Source organism: Bombus pyrosoma, linkage group LG11 (assembly GCF_014825855.1).
Source record: "Bombus pyrosoma isolate SC7728 linkage group LG11, ASM1482585v1, whole genome shotgun sequence".
NCBI lineage: Eukaryota > Metazoa > Arthropoda > Insecta > Hymenoptera > Apidae > Bombus > Bombus pyrosoma.
The window spans coordinates 1,868,030-1,885,530 of NC_057780.1; the positions used below are offsets into that span (position 1 = coordinate 1,868,030).

Genomic DNA, 17,501 nt, shown 5'->3' on the forward strand with positions numbered 1-17,501 from the left:
AATAAAATCGTCGTGTAATTAAATATTAACATTTTTTAAATTACGTTTTGATATTAAAGCATCCTGTATTTTCTTTGCTTCTTAATGAGGAGAAAAAGATGATGTTATACAACAACTTTATTATAATTTTAAATGTTGATAAATGTTAATAAATGATTAAAATCGTTGAATAGTACATAAAACTGGCTGTTAAAGTTGTTTTTCAAGTTCTTTACATCGTAACGCGATGACGCGACATTATAACGCGGAAACGCTGCTAATTGTTTTATCGAAAAAAAAAAAAAAAAAAAAAAAAACGACAAAATGAAAGAGTCATCGAATCTTATAAAGAAGAAGTAAATTAATGTTCACCAGTGCAAGTCGTTAATGCTATCATTATAGAATTTATTAGCAAGGAGATGGAAGGAAAAGAAACTTCTTAAACAGTATTTAAATGAAATCAGAAGCTGCACGAGTAAATTGTCAGGATTTTAATTAGAGAGCCATTACTTTTGCTCGCTTATCGTTATTATCAGATTTAATTATTCGATTATTAAGGAAAAACACAAATTGTTATATGCGATATGAAGATAAGTAAGGATCTCTAAATGGGGTTTGCAGACATTTTTTTCTTCTTTTGTAGCTTGACGATGCGGTGAATTGAACTGTTGGATCGTTTCAAGTGCGAAGCGTCATCATTTGCGTCATGTTTAACGACGCCTTCCAAAGCGTAGGAAAACATGATCGACATCCTGTCTCTTAACGCCACTGTCTAGTAACGGGATGCTTTCGTGAAACCCTATAAATTATAACATCATTACGATCGTTCCAATAAATGTCCTTCTTTTCTCCCCTTCGTAATACAAGTTCTATCTCTACAGTTAGGGCATCGTGAATATTTTAAAACGAAGAAATACCTGATATATGATTATCCTTGTCATCGATATAACTTTCCATCTCTGAACCAAGTTCGTATATCCTTGAAAGAGCGGCGCAAACCTTCCGGATCCTCGGTGGAAGATCATCCAAGAATCCAGGATTACATTGGGTTGGTAAAGCTGCCAGGACATTGTTATAGGATATGGCCATGGTTGTCATTGAAAAGAGGATCACGATCGTTGAGCTCATCATCCTTTAAGAAAAAGACATCGTGACACATTTTTCATATAAGCGCTATATTAAATGTATTGGAAGATTTCGACGGAGTTGTAGGCGTATTTCGAACGAAGAAAGTTTCAAGGAGATTAAAAACAAAAGAAAGTGGATGCACTTTCGCTGACAGGTGAATTAGCTCGTTACTTGCGAATACGCGACAGCCTAGAGGAGAATTAATTTTCCGACAACGAGTGCGCGGTTAACGGTTCAACGGACATATTTTTAACGCGGCTATCAACGCCGTTAACAACAAATCGTAGAACGGAAGAACTGTACCAAGCTGTTCTTCCTCAAAGTTAAACTGTAAAACGTCATTGTCCTTGGTGAAATAAACGGTAGTCTCAAATATTTTACTCTCTTGCTTTACCGAGTGATAATCGAATTTGGTAAATAAAATTATCGCGCGAACGTGCAAAATTATGCGAATAGTGTAAAACATCTAACAGGGAAATGGTTGAAAAAGGATCGCTTAATGTTTATTTGGGATATGTATTGCGTTACACAAGACGGAATCGGAGTATCGAAGAAATAAAATACGCCGATTCCGATGTGATCTCCGAGGTGATCTGAGAGCCGGGAAATCGTATTACCAGCGCTACGTGACTGGAATGTTTAGTAGTTTTCAATTTATTCGAACTAAATGTAAAACGAACACCACGGGAGTTAAATCGACGTCAAAGGAAACGGACAAACGAAACGCGCCTTTGTCGTAGTCGATGGCCAAGAAGCTCAAGAATGTCGGCTGCTATGTATGTACCTACATACGTGTGTACAACTTGTTGGCTGGAAGGTAAAGAGGGAAAGGAAAATTGTCTGTCGGAGAAGGGTCGTACGAAAAATCCTTGGTTTGTTTTTGAACAAATTTTCAAAGACGTTAAAGTACCGATAAATCGATTAACGCATACATTGTATGTAAACGGAAGTATATACCTACTTGAGCGATTTTATCGTGCGTTTGATTAATAATAATGCTCGAAGCGTATTATCATTCAGATATTAATATTCAAATAATAATAGAATGACATCAGCGATTGAATTTGAACGCTTTGTAGCTTTCTGCCATTCTGTTCAACCAGCTTAATGCGTCGTGTTCTTGAAAGTTTAGCGCCGTATTCTAGCTCGACGGAATGTTCAAACATTTTCCGCGTGCAAAGCGACGTCGATACAGAAAATCAATTATTTACGATCGAACGAATAGAACGAATAGTTGTACGTTTCTGGGAGTGATAAAGCGGCGAGAAGAGGGGAAAAACGATAAATTAGCATTTTGGTTCGCATATTGCAACGTATAATTCGGCAAGAAAGGATCGACTCGTAAATAATTCGAACGCCTATCGATAGTTAATTAAGAGAATAGAATCAGTTGGAATTGCTTTGGTGACCTCGTGCTCTACACCCCCTGCGGCGATCAAGATATTACCTCTGTTTCCTTTTCTTTTTCCATCTTTCAGCCTCGACTAAACCCGTATCAAACTTGTTAATCGCAACATCCGAAAGGATTAATCGTTGGCCATAAAACGTTTGTGATACAGCACCGATATTTTGGTGCGTTCGAAATGGCAATGGAAGAATCGGAGCGAAGTTTGTTTAACGAGAGAAACGTAATTCTATAACAAAGGTAATTTCTGCTAACGGTGCAACCTTTGCAAATTCCAATTGGCTCGCTCGTTTTTACAAAGTTCCTTTCGAATACCATGGGGCTTTCAAACTTTACGAATTTCATTTGTTTTCTATAAAACAGTCGTCCGGTAATTGCGTTACCAAAGTCGCCCCATCTCCTTTAGGCGACTGGAATCGCTTCCGGTTAATTTAATTTTGCTAAAAGGTAATTTACTAAGAGAGATACCGCGCAGCACGTATGATTTCGCAGGAAATTGGTCTTTTACAACATTTTCGAACGCTTGCGAGATACGCGCTTCTTGCTTCTTGAATATTCGAGAGAGCTAGGACGGAATACGAAAGGACGAAAAGATGTACATAAACGAACATAGTACAAGTTTTATGCTCTTGAGTCGCAGCAAAACGCGCGAGATACGTGGAAACGTCTGACCCAAGCCGACGTTTACTACTTAACATCATAGTTCTCCTTTCCGCGCTAATAAAACGAAGCGCCTTGTCTTTTTACGATAGTCCGTCGCTTCTTGTTTCTCGGGCAAGAAAATGATGAATCGATCAAACGTATTCGTACGTCCATAATTCGTCTCAACTCGAAGAAGCGATAGACGTGATCGGAGAAACGCGCGGAAAAAAGATGACGCGAGAGCTTGATAATCGTCCATTTAAAAGAAATAACGCCTGTAACGACCGACAAATAGTTTTTGACTGTTTCTCGAATCGACCCATCATCTTCCACGATCTTTTTTTTACGCCCTCGATTTCGATCCGATCGGGTCTCACGGCGAGTACACGATCCTTCGCGCGTCGTTCTTCCTCCGACGAAGCTTAAAATTCGAGCCAGTTGCGAAAACAACGGGCGTTTATCTTCTAAACACTTTGGATCGAGCAATGATTAAATTTGCAAGCAGGGGACGTTAACAAAGGTTCATTGGAATTACTTGCTCGCGCTGTTTTAGGAAGACCTATGTAAATCTTGATGAACAGCTTGGGACACTCGGCGAGCTGTCCCTCGAGCTACCCTCGCGGCAGATCGATCAAGAAACCGAACAGATATCGCTCGCGGGAGATTTCAAGAGGAAATGAACGTCAGCTCTTAATCGAGTTTGTATCTGAAATATCGTCGCACTAGTTCACGGTCTTGTTCTATCGCGCGATGCGAAGAAGGGAGAAAAGTGACGAAACGAATGGAAGCTCAAGGAAAACATTTGGAAAGAGCATGGACCGTGAAATTTTCACGAAAAAGATTAATAGCCTTGTCTTTAGATAGTCTTGTGGATAGGACAACAGGAGAAACACGTTAACGTAAACGTTGTACGATGTGCAGGATTAAGGGTAAACGTAGATTAGATATAATAAATTTTTGTAATGAAACGTTTGAAAATAAATAGAAAGAAAGAAAAATTCCTTGAATCGACATGGAGAAATAAAATACTCGATCGCTGGTCATCCTTACGATAGACGCGAATAGGCTGTCCGGGATGTCAACGGTACAGCGCGAGCTGTAACAAGGCCGCTTATGGTACCTCGTAGACGATCAGGCAGCTCGAACGAAACTTCTGTTTCAATCTCGTGCTTTTCTCGCAATTTCTTGTTATCATGTCGTGCGCGTTTCTTTTTTTTTTTTTTTTTTTGCGTAATATCCTGAAAACGTATCTCCGCGAGATTATATGTTGAATTATAAACACAATCGATGTTAAATATCTTTTATCACGTGTTTTGTAATAATTTCGTTGGTAACAGCTTGGCAACTAATTAACCCAATATCGGGTCTAATCCCATACTGCCGGTCTTCGAGAATAAATGAAAACCGTCGCTACGGGATTAGAAAGATTTACGAAAGACTTTGGTGATATAATGTTTAATAAGGAATTACGGTTAAACCGCGTGACTCAGCAGTTTTAATCGTTGCGATCTAAAAGTTCACGCCGGATACGTCTATGGTGAAATTGAGTTTTGAATTTCAATGGTAAATCGCATTGTAAAAGAGAGGGATTCGCGGAGAAGAATTTATAACTCACGCACGCGATGGAGGTAATATAATTTATACGATCATCGTTGAAAGAATTTCTATGTAGATGTCGAAGAATAACTCGACGATCGTAAAGGATGCGATCGCGTGGGAACGTCGAACGAGATTTATTCGGAAGGAAGGACACGCGCAATTATATCCTATTCCCTATGGAACACGTTCAACTTTATGATCTGGAAGAAAAGCTTGGAACGCACGCAACAACTCGTATATCACGAATAATCTGCATAATGGAATCGTTTGATTTTATAAATTTCAGCATCTTTGTGTTTCGGTTACCCGCGTCTACGATATTTTTCTACGATAATTTCTATTTTTGCAACGAGACTAAATAATTATGTTCGACGATTGTTCGTCGTACAGCCGCTCTAGAGAGAGAAAGTTCAACGTGTTAAAAGATATCAAATCTTCTGTATCGTCTGTCGCCACTTTCTTGCAATGAAAAATTGTAAAATAGAGGAATGGAGGTTTGTACACGAGGTAGTCGGGTATGGAGAAAAGTATTTCAAAATAATAGTAAATAATCCTAGGTGGGAGGGTGGGCGAAGAATGCCGTGACAGCATGCATATATATTGGAATTTCTTTCGACCGACAAACGTCTCGCGAACGTACGTTATACCGTTGGTCCGCGTGTTTTACAAGGACAGGCAACGCTGCAAACTATCCCCTGGGACAGAATGTTCCACATTGTCGACCGAAATTAATGTTTGCGTTTGGAACAAGCTCGTTTCTTCCGCGTCGCGTAAAAATGATGTTCGTGCGTGCAGGTGTGCGATCGATTGGAATTTTTCATTTATACAATCTCCGCTACAGAAACGAGCAGGATGACGGTATCGAGGTAAATGGACGTGTTAAAACGTTCGCCAAATAAGACACAAAGTTGTGTAAAATGTTCGATAAAATCTCTCGTTAAAAACTGAATCAAAGTCTTAAAAAGAAGATTAATAAGACGCTGGCTTGGAACTTGATTACAGGGGCTTAAGGAGAAACCTGATTCGTAACTTAATTTAAAAAATTGATTAAAAAACCTAACGAGGGTTGGCAGGGAGGGACGCGACGAATATTCTCATGCAACAAGTAACGAGTCCCGGGAGTCATTAAAGTTTGAACTTTCCGTTACGTTTATGAATAAAAGTCAGCCTGCTTCCAAAACTTGCGTACCTGGCTCTACGACCACTCGTAATTTGCAAATTATTCGAGCGGTTCGGATTTAACGTTCGCCCCTGCGATCTAAGCAAACGGGAACCGCAACGGTACACCAGGTATCTGGGAGAGTGAGAATACCTGTTGCCTGTTCACGAACGTAGAGGTCCAAGGTAACGCACGAACGTCGAAGAAAATGCGACGTGGACGATCCTTGCGAATGCTGGTCGATTCACTGGACACTGGACGATTGGCGAATACGGGGACAGATGTGCGATATACGTCTGTGGTAAGATCCAAAGATACGATGATAGTGAGGAGATACGGGAGAGATCAGCCCTTAAATACGCGCCGTTTCCACGGCCATGCGCGTTTCAACGAAGAGTCAGGCGAAATCGCACGCATATTACACCCTCTCATCTCGTAGTTGACGTACATTTTCAATTTCCCCGTCGACACACTGAATAAAAATTTCATGAAAACGCTGGTGGTTACGTAACAGAGGGTGCCTTTTCTCTTATCCAACTGCCTTCGTTGCCGCTCGTTTTCTTGCTTGAACGCGTTGCCTGCAAACGAGATTTTTAACGGTCAAATAGTCGCTTCGAACGGCACAACTCTCTAGACAAGAAAACTCTTATCAACTCTTGATTAGTTCTACCTGCACTCTTGCCGGTTCCTATGGGTCTTCTTCGACGATACTCCTTCGTTGTTTGTCGAAGAACGCTTCGTCGTAGCCGGCACCGAATCTCCGTAGACGCAGACCATTTGCAGAGCAAATTCTTACTTTATTTTTCTTGAATTCTTTCCTTGCCTGGTTGGTTTTCCTGATTGTTTCTATGTTTCCCGGATCCGTCGATAATTTATTACGTTCTCCAGCAAAACGGTTAATCGAGTTATCGACCAAGTAATGAATTTAACGACGCGATAAAAGTCATAGAAATTACAGAGCGATAAAACGATAGGAAGCCTTAACGAGACTTTATGAGACACCGCAGAATTTTAATATCGTCCTTTCTAAATTGCTTTTTCGTTTGTTTTCCACCCATCTGTCGAGAATATCGTTTCATTCGTTAAATACGAAAGAAACGCATTGGCGAGAGAAGCGGTTTATTTCAATTTTTCGGCACGCACCCTCGGCGCGTTAAATATCTTTCGTTGCGAAAACTTGTATCTCACACGTAGTCACCGAGTATAATAATTTATACCTCGTTCTCTAGTTTTCCTTGGGCTTTTTCTATATATTTCTCTTGTTTTTAGAAAACAAACCACGCTTCTTGCTCGATTCCTTCTTCCTTCTAAATATCTCGCGTACATATTACAAAACGAAGGAAACCGCGTTGAAAGACTAATATTAGAAGAAAGATATTAAAAGGAGTGTTTTCATTGATGAAATTGCAAATCGCGTCTCGTAAAACCGTAAGCAACGCGTTGAAAAAAACGCGATTGAGTCAGGAGACTTTTTCCGACGAAACGCGAAAGAACGTAATGGACAGGAGCAAGGGACGAATATCGATATCGCTGATACATACGATACGAGATACGTACGTTCGATCGAAGGAACAAACGAAAGATTTTCACGAAACGCTAAATACGAACGAATTATCGATTGATCGCGCGTAATGAAATAGCCGCACGGTAAATACGATAGGCTATGAAGAGGTTGCTGTATAAACTTAATAAGCGAGATCGTGCTCTATAATGTCTGAAATATTCGCGAGGAAATAGAGACGAGAAAGAGAAAGAAGGAAATACGAAACGCGCGAAGAAAGAAATGGAAAGAACAGAGATGTCGATTTTCTCGTCAATCACGATGTTTATATAGTTCTTTACATGCCAGAACGGATATTCTTTCGCAATTTTTCGACGCGTTCGACGGCGAAGGTGGAGCTCGAATCAAAGAACCGAGGACCAGCGAGGCAAAAAATACGAGATGAGATCCGTCCGCTTTCACTTTTTAGGGATCAAAGTTTACCGTGGAATCGAATCTCCGCTAAAACATCAAAATTACGGTTGATAATGGTAAAACGACAAGGTATCGCGATAAGAATGATGTGTACAGCTAGCAACGATAATCTACGTACGCTCGTCAACGCCTAATATCAAACGTGAGACTTTACGCTGAGAACGTACACACTGCGAATCATTTTGACGCGTTAGGACGTCGTATAATTTCTTCGCTTTATTCGGAGGAAAAAAGTAGAACGTTTACACGTACCTGTTACATCTACGCGAAATGATAAAAGTAACAGACGTAATATTATGTTCGTACGTTTACGAACAATTAATTATATTCATAGGTTCTGCGTAAGTACCAATGGATCGAGCCAAGTTCTTGCCGTTGAGAAGGTGAAACACATTACAATTTCTGATTTAATCGCATTTCTTTTAAATATATCGCTTTAATATGTAAATATTGGTATAAAATATAGAGGTAAAATGTGTGTAGGTCGACTGTGGATACACGCGTACGTATACGTACATGTATACGTAGGTGCAGGTATAGGGACACGCGGGCGCGCACACATACACAGGATAAAAAAATGCCGAAAAAGTGTAAGATTTTAAAAAGATTGATTCGAGTAAAAGAAGAGGGAAGACATTTTCGAATAGTAGCCAAAAATATCGACGTTATTAGATCGGAATAATAGATCGGTTGATCTGGCGAGCGAACTTCCTGTCTAAATTAAATGCAGCGACCCTCGGATCAAAATTCACGCGGGGAAGTGGATCACTGAAAGCGAATAATAAGAAATTCAATACAATAACGATTATCGTTAGTTTCAGCTCGTATATCGTCCGTGTGGCAACACTCTGTGGTTCCTCCTCGAACTCGATAGCAATTTTCATTCAGTGTATTTATTATTTGTGTACCGTTCTAACGCCAGGACTCCTCAGACAGTTCAAATTTACCCAGCATGGTTTATCTTTGCAATAACAATCAGAAAGTTTAAGCGGAGATACCTCAAGTTCTTTCGTCTACGAAAGATTTTACGGGAGATTAGGGTTCGATCCGCGAACAAAACCGATAACCCGATCAACGAAGTAACATTAATTGGAAATTTCCATCTTGCTATCTCGATACCTTGACTTTAAACACTTTGATTGCCATTAGATACTAGCCCGCGACGAGTTTCCGAGTTTTTCAAATAGCAAAGGATCGATTTTACGAGTTCGTGGAACGGTAAAAGCAGCCGATTCGTCTTTATCGCTCAATTTTTCGCCCCAAGTATCCGTAGATATTTTCACTTTCTTCGGTCGTTGCATTCGCGATAGCCGTAACAAACGATAAAATAGAACGATAAAGGAAGAATGCCATTCGTTGAACGTAGGATAATAGAATTTACTTAATTGTACCGATTGTAACGTCATCGTCGGTTACGCGATTTGTCATGAATCCGACTTAAAATTAATTCCCTGTCTCGACATATTTTGTTACCGTTATTGCTATTAACCCATTATATCACACATCGACGTTTATATAACGTTCGACGTTTTATCAGGGACACGTCTCCGCACAAAGTAAGAAATATTATCACGTTATTGTTTATCGGTTTCATGAAATATGCCAAACCTTTGGCCGAAATTCATTATATACGTATACTAGAGCGGGAAACTAACAAGAACCTTATTTTCCACTGATCCACGATTCGACAGAGACCTATCAAAATCCAAGGGTGGAGGATTCTATGATTAGACAACGTATTGGCCTTGCCGTAATATAGCCGACCTCTCGCCGCTGTAATATTTGCCGAAGAAAAACCGCACGAAATCCGTGCTTACCCATTTACTGCCATAATCGTATTTTACGTGTGATAATCAGGGTATCAGGCGGTGATGATTTAACGTGATTTGCAGCATATCGTTCAACGATCCGATAGATCGTAAATCTATCAGGCTGGATCGTGGTGGGACTCAGCCTCCAAGTAGATAGAAAAGTGTGGCACGTTTTAATTCGATTCTTCATTCTCCGATGTCTCACGGTCAGATCTCGAGCGAGATGAGTTTCCAATCGTTGATCGCCAATTCGAAAGATCTACGAAACAGCGATGGATCAGGTAAACGTCTCTTTTTTCTAGCGTTTCGATCGAACGGTAACTATTCGATCGAAGAATAATATTTGAGTTAACAATTTCGATTTAAAGAAATTTCTAAAGTGTCGCGCGACGAATCTCCGGCAAAGTGGAGACAGAGAAAGAGAAAGAGAGAAGAAGGAGAAGGAGAAGGAGCGTTTCTCTCATCGAAAACTCGCTATCGTCGTGAAACTAATTTTCTTCGGAAACTGGCTGTTTTTTCTAATAACTGACGCGCGTATTTGCCACGAGTTTTATCCGTAATTAGATTTCTCCGTGTTGGAACATTTTCGCTTACTGGTGCGATTAACGTCGACGCGGTACGCGTAAGAGTTTCCGTTCCGCGCAACGTCGAAATTTCATTGTTAAGGAAGTCCACGGATAATACCCATTACTTTAATCAAATTATCCGACGCAGCTGCTATTTTCCAGATGCATTCGGAGCTACTAAACGTTGACGTATAATTAAATGCAGAGAGCGACAGATAGCGACGGGGGGCAAGGGGAGAGCAGAGAATTTCCATACGAAGGGCACCGTAAACAAAATTATAAAGCAGTTCGCGCCAACTTTCGTTCCGAATCCGATACATTTTTCATATACAGAGCGAACGAATTTTGTCAAAAATGTATTCGTTGACGGTCGTTAGCGTGAAACAGCTCGCATAAGACAAGTTTGAACCGAATATTTATGGTTATACGTGGATACAATGGTGTCCATATACTCACCTACGCTGTTTGATTTAGAATTTCGTAAGCTGTAGAGTTCGGTGCGACGAAACTATCGAATCTATCAAGCGGATAACGAGACAAATCGCTCGTGTCGTCCAACAATATTCGAGGTAGCAAAGGATCGGCGTTGCTGGATGGTCTGCTCGATCTCCGGATCTCCATCCTACGGGGAATCTTTGGATCGAAGAAACGAAAAACATGCGGTCGATTCCTACAACAGGATACGATAAATTGTTCGTAGGCGAATTAATGCAACGTACACGCGCGACGGTTTCAGGAAGCGAAGACTTACATACGCAACGGTAAAACAATATCAAGATTGTTGCGCTTGGAAATTGAATAAAGCGTTAAAGAGAAGGAGGACATTTTTCACGGCTACGTACGTACGTGTTCGTCAAAATATCGTCGTTCCGAATGAAATACTTTCCTCATCACGCGATCGTTTCGAATAGGAGAAGTTGCTTTCGCTATACTTTAACGTAGAGTTCAGACGTACGACATGTACGATAAATATACAGCTTGTGAAATTCTAAATTAACTAGCGTACGTATATATAGGTACAGCCGCCACGTATATTCGCTTTGTTTTTTCGAATGGCCAAATCGAATGGAAATCAATCGTTAAGAGCGGAATAAATTTTGCGGCTTTCGCGTAATCGGACGTTCCACGCTTTCGATTCATTTAAAACGTTTCCGAAAACGTTTTTCTTTCAATTTCGTCGTATTCTTCTACCTGTACGCGTTCGCAGCATATCCGGCGGAATAAGAATTTCCTCGAGCGATGTTTAACCCGATCGTGTAAATAAACGCGTCTCGTAAAATTAAGAAGAAACTGTCCGAGAAAGGGAAACGCGTGTAAAACGGAGGGAAGCTGGAGTATCGCGCTATTGGCAAGGTGAACGTAAAATTTCGATTATCTTAAGTAGCGTAAACAACGATACGTTAAGACTGTTTTCACACGACGTTCGTAATTCATGATACACACGGAAGTAGACACGCACACACGTGAGGGACGTGTTAAAGGGGCGCGGGCAGCATAGGAAATTACTATGAACTTGATACCGACAACTTCCAATGAATTATTCATTGGCGGAGGTAAAAAATATCAGTAAGACAACGATGCCAACACGCGGCCTTTAAATATTCATGAAACGCGACCATATAACGCAGATTACAGAAGTCAACGTTATCCTTAACACGTTGCGATACGATCTCGAAATTTGCGAAAGGCGGACGTTAGATGTTCTTGAATCGGGACCGCGATTGCATTTTCGAATATATCCCTTCGTAAGAAAATGATTGCTAACTTCCATCTGCCTGAACAACCCTTTATGCCCGTCGTGAGAGGCACGATAGTTTTATGTTAAAACTCGTCGATTTAATTCCGTAGAGATTTATTCCGATCTTCGAGAACGTATCGTACATGACACGACACGTGCTTGATTTTACCATTAAATCGCGGTTTGAATTTCCATTTAGCGATCTCACGATTCTCTCCCTGTCTATGATATTTATCGGTCAATCGTTAAATACGTACATTTTTTCTTTTTTTTTTCGTAAATGATCCGATATAATGATCGACATTTATCGTGCGTATCCAGACTGTATACGGTAGAGAACGTCGATTGATACAATCTAAGATCGTGGATAAACAAATAATAGGATTTATCGATAGTTCGTTCTTTCGGAATTATTACATCGCGTTGTCTTCTTATCGAAGAAAATAGCTCGTAAGAGAAGATGTTCCCCTCGAAATCGTGTAACGCTTCTCTTCGTAGATTACATCGTCAATTTCCATCACATTCCCTGTCCGAGGTATGACGAAGCTTACAAGGAATCCTTGGAGAATCCTGAACGCTTTTGGGGAAAGGTCGCGCAGTGCATAGATTGGAGCAAACCTTGGGAGAAGGTGCTGGATAACTCTAAACAGCCGTTTACGAAATGGTAAAAACTTGCTTGTCCGTGATCTTGCACGCTCGACTTGGATCGTCGTTTAAATAAAAATATGTCCGTTCGGCAGGTTCGTAGGCGGAGAATTGAACGCCTGTTACAACGCGGTGGATCGACACGTTCTCGCTGGAAATGGGAACAAAGTGGCATTGATTCACGACAGTCCTCAAACATCAACGATTCGCAAAGTAACATACAACGAGCTTTTAGACAAAACGTCCTTGTTGGCTGGGGCGTTGGCCGATATGGGCGTGGGCAAGGGCGACACGGTGATCATCTACATGCCCTTGATTCCCGAAACTATAATAGCGATTTTGGCGACTACGCGACTCGGCGCGGTTCATTCCGTCGTATTTGGCGGTAAAGCTATTTCCACATTCCTAAAAGTAACCGTCTCTACGATCTGCGACACGATCGAGCGTCGGACTCTCGGAATACACCGACTCGTACCACTTGCGTTCGCGCTACGAACCGATCGTTCCATCTGCGTGCCGCTTTGTAAAAGAGCGAAAGTGTTTGCCTAATATTCATAATATCGTAAACGATGGAAGAAGACTGCAGATCGTAACATCGAACGATTCAAAGGACAACCCACGAAGAAGTGTATTTCACTATCGTATGTTTTTAGGTTTCGCGGCGAACGAATTGGCCATCAGAATAAATCACGCGAAGCCGAAGGTAGTGATCGCGGCCAGCTGTGGCCTGGAACCGTCGAAAATCGTCAAGTACGTTCGTCTACGTTCTCTGAAACGATAGCGTTTTGGAAAAATTCGCCATCGAAATACGTGTGTAAATAAAGAGATTCACTGTACACGCAGATACACCGATATGTTAAACGGCGCAATGAAGATCATCTCGGTAAAGAGGCCACGATGCATCGTATTTCAAAGAAGGAACATCTGGCAGAGTGCTCTTTTGGAAGATCAGTACGATTGGGACGACGTGATGGATAGATCGAAATCTCATCCGTGTCAGCCTGTCGAGGCAAACGCACCATTGTACATTCTGTACACCTCGGGAACAACGGGTAACGTACCTTCTTCGTAGCTGTACTATGTACTTTGGATAGAGATGAAGAGGATAAAAATATCCTCAACTTGCAATCAGCTGTATCCAACTTGTACGATGCTCTTTGTACGCGTTATATCGAAATATTTGTTTGGTTGTTTGGTTGTTCGGAATTGCTTTCGCGGTATTGTTCCGTCGAAACTCATTAATTTCTAACTTCGTATTGTACGATGCGAATTTCATTTACCGCGAAACTTCGTACGCATAAAAATTCATATTATGCGTGGCAAAGTCGTTAAACGGTTAAATGAGCCGGCGTCACGTACTTTTAATGATATGCGCGTTTCAGAGGAAACGTTGCCCTTGAATAAAGCGCGTAAAGGATTTATCGGGAAAGCAGATACAATAGAAACGATCGAATTCGTTTCACCGTGAATATTACACGAAGAAAATCAAACTGTTTCGCTAAAGGTCAACCGAAAGGAATTCTGAGATCAGTCGGTGGCCATTTGGTTGCCGTTTGTTGGACGATGAAAACAGTTTATGGTATGGACAAGGATTCCGTTTGGTGGGTAGCCTCGGATATGGGATGGGTGGTTGGACATTCTTACATTTGTTACGGACCTCTGCTCTATGGTGCCACCAGCGTGATGTACGAGGGAAAACCCGATAGGACACCGGATGCAGCACAATACTTTAGGTTTAAACATTTAACCTGCATCTTATTCCGTATCAACCCTTTGCACCGCGAATTTTATTTTCGATTTCGTTGCCAGCAGCTACCGACGCTTTCAAACGTTTTATTTGAAATTTACTTGAACCTGAAGAAACATAAGACGATTTAAATAAACGAAGAAAGAAAGAAATTCGCTTAAATACCAGCTTTATCCACACTGTCGTCGTATTTCGTAATTTCTAAGCGTATGATATATCTTGAAACAATTTCCAGGATACAATTTTGCTTTTCTTTCGCGCGTTTCACCGAAAAAGGTGGGACTCGACAAAGGAGCTGCTGGGATGAAAACCGATGTCGAGTCACGCCCGACATACGAGTGCAAAGGGTTGAAATACAACGATATTATAAATTGAACGGTCCAGCTGCTATCAATCGTCAATTTCGTCTTTCAATTACAACCTATAATCTGCCTATTAATCGCCGTTTAACGCAATTGCTTCTATGCTTCGCCTATCTCGCCTAAACTGGTCCAACAGAGTAGTCGCGATTCTATCGTTGTTTTACAGGGTGATCGATCAGCACGGTGTGAACGCATTGTTTTGCGTGCCCACTGCGCTGCGCGTTATAAGACGCGTTGATCCTGACTTGTTGCTGGGTCGAAAATACTCCATGAAGCGGTACGTATCTTTACAAACTGACGTACAGTCGATGTAGTCTCGGTGAAGCACGCGTTTGCTCTTCGTAGCTTGAAGACCGTATTCGTTGCTGGAGAATTTTGCGACCACAAGACGAAAACGTGGGCAGAGGCAGCGTTCAAAGTGCCGATTCTCAACAATTGGTGGCAATCGGAAACGGGACACCCTATTACGGCATTGTGTCTCGATTACGGGCATAATCCTGGTTTACCGAAATATAGTACCGGTCTTCCGATTCCCGGCTATCACAGTAAGTTTCGTGCTTCGTACGTGCTTTAACACGTTCGTCGCCACTTTAGCCACAACACGTTAGCCGTCACCCATAGCTATGTGACGGCTATACTTCCGTGGCGGGCCTCGTCACCAAAGTACGGGTGACGTTCTTCTTGTTCGAGTAACTTTCCTAAGATTGAACCGAACGATTCGAGTTTCTCGAAAAGTTGGAAGGATTACTTTACTGGATGATAAACAAAGGTGGAAAAGAATGGTGGAAAAACGGCCTTTACGCTGCGTTCTAATTTGTCGGAAAAGCTCGAGTCGCTTGGTCCGATTGGGCAGATAGACCTAAAATTAAATTCATTAAGCCGTGTTTTTGTTAAACAGGTGAACATATTTAATTTGCCTAATTCCTTATATATATATTAATTATATTGAAACTTATTTATTAAACAAAAAATATTACTAATTTAGAAATAAATTATAAATTATTTTTTTTTAATAAACATATATATATATATGTCATTAAGAATTTTGAAATTAATCTAAATTCTTCAAATTCTTTAATATTAAATTATTAAATATTTATTGATCAAAATTATTCCTAAAACAATATTGTTTATAAATTAATAGAAACTTGTATATTTAAATTTATAGTTTATCGCATAAATTTGTTATATATTATGATTATTTATTTCACAAAAACATAGTTATATATTTAATTTTTAAAAAAGTTATTCCGTTTCAACGAATATTGTACGAATGCGAGTAAAATTTCTTTTTACCTAGTCGACGTACTACGAGAAAACGGCAGCGAGGCGGAAGCGCGTGAATTGGGCAGGATCGCCATAAAATTACCATTACCGCCCGGCTGCATATCCACGCTCTACGAAGACGACGACAGATTCGAGGAAATATACTTTTCCACGTATCCAGTGAGTCTTGTTCTCGATACCAGCGACTTGTGTCACTTTGCCTTTACGATCGGATTGCGAGACATATACGTACATACGACGATGACATTTTACAACGGTTCGATGATTTAACCGATGAAATACAGGGTTACTACGACACCATGGATGTTGGCTATAAAGACGAATTCGGCTACGTTTATGTGATGGCACGCGACGACGACGTTATCAACGTTGCCGGCCACAGATTATCCACCTCCGCCCTCGAGGACGTCGTGTTGGCTCATCCGGATATCGTAGACGCGGCGGTAGTCGGCGTTCCAGATCCGACTAAAGGAGAAATACCTTTGTGCCTTTATATAATGAAAGAAGGTGAAGATTTTGTCCGAGAAAAATGTCTATATCGAGCGAATGTTAGCCTTGTTAATAATACCATGTATCTGTCTCTGTAGAAGCGATAAGAAACGAAAAACAGATTAACGAGGAATTGGTGGCGCGAGTAAGAAACTTGATCGGTCCCATAGCATCTTTTAAAACAGCTGCAGCCGTTAGAGCGTTACCTCGAACACGTTCGGGAAAATTGATTCGTAAATCTATCGCTAATTTAGCTCGATCCAAGCTAGCGAAGGTAAATCGATCGTTTAATGAAACGTATGAAGAAACGTGAGAAACTGGCGCTAAGCAAACGACATTGTCGGTTCGAATAATGAAATTGCATTTGCATACGAGATAAGAATACATTATTTATTCATTCGTTAATCGTCGATGTAAAATATTTGTTCTTTTATTTGTAGATTTCAAGTACAGTGGAAGATGCATCGGTATACGTCGAAATCAAGGAAGTACTTCGGAAACTCGGTTACGCTAAATTAGCACCGGATCCTCAATAATAAGTGTAATTAAGCTTTTACCATTTTTATTATAAATGTTTCAATAATCATATATAAAATGTAATAAACCTACGTATGGCATATAGTTGACACGCATAGAAGAGCGTCTTGACAAAATCACACGTGGAAAAACTCGATTTGATAATTACTTTAGTCGATTGCACTAAAATTTTCGAGTTCGCCATAACAGTAAATAAACTCGAAATTTCAGCAACTTGTGTAATCTGTATCGCCGTTAGGCCTCTGCTGTAATTATAATTTACCTGGACAACGAACGTAATATACTTTAAATTATAAAAAATCATACGGGAACAGATATTTCGTATGATAGAAAAAGAAAACTATCTCTATTAAATATATCACCACCTTCCTTTCACCGTAATATGTTTCATGCTGTCGCTTCTACTTTGTATTACTGAAATTATGGTGAGTA

At 40.5% G+C, this 17,501-nt stretch overlaps 2 protein-coding genes across 12 annotated transcripts; one reads left to right on the forward strand and one right to left on the reverse strand.

The window, feature by feature from the left end:
• Positions 1-271: 271 nt before the first annotated feature.
• LOC122573257 (myosuppressin) lies at positions 272-12,004 on the reverse strand. Of its 6 annotated transcripts, none has more exons than XM_043739379.1 (4): positions 11,111-12,004; positions 10,721-10,934; positions 897-1,111; positions 272-778 (listed from the first exon to the last, which is right to left on the reverse strand). In XM_043739379.1, exons 3-4 carry the CDS (start codon positions 1,108-1,110, stop codon positions 690-692), a joined length of 303 nt encoding a protein of 100 aa, XP_043595314.1. In that variant the 5' UTR covers position 1,111; positions 10,721-10,934; positions 11,111-12,004; the 3' UTR covers positions 272-689. The 6 variants fall into 6 exon arrangements, with proteins under 6 accessions (XP_043595314.1, XP_043595313.1, XP_043595312.1 ...); XM_043739378.1 differs by having other exon boundaries at positions 11,016-12,004; XM_043739377.1 differs by lacking the exons at positions 10,721-10,934; positions 11,111-12,004 and adding exons at positions 6,073-6,490; positions 6,583-7,567.
• On the forward strand, positions 8,689-17,282 carry LOC122573251 (acyl-CoA synthetase short-chain family member 3, mitochondrial). 6 transcript variants are annotated; one of them, XM_043739362.1, is made up of 14 exons: positions 8,693-9,443; positions 9,529-9,979; positions 12,501-12,666; positions 12,743-13,032; positions 13,301-13,397; positions 13,491-13,699; positions 14,152-14,380; positions 14,923-15,033; positions 15,102-15,301; positions 16,057-16,202; positions 16,328-16,550; positions 16,631-16,806; positions 16,973-17,073; positions 17,155-17,282. In XM_043739362.1, exons 2-13 carry the CDS (start codon positions 9,895-9,897, stop codon positions 17,066-17,068), a joined length of 2,028 nt encoding a protein of 675 aa, XP_043595297.1. In that variant the 5' UTR covers positions 8,693-9,443; positions 9,529-9,894; the 3' UTR covers positions 17,069-17,073; positions 17,155-17,282. The 6 variants fall into 6 exon arrangements, with proteins under 6 accessions (XP_043595296.1, XP_043595297.1, XP_043595299.1 ...); XM_043739361.1 differs by having other exon boundaries at positions 8,689-8,776; positions 9,780-9,979; positions 16,973-17,282; XM_043739364.1 differs by lacking the exon at positions 16,631-16,806.
• Positions 17,283-17,501: the final 219 nt, after the last annotated feature.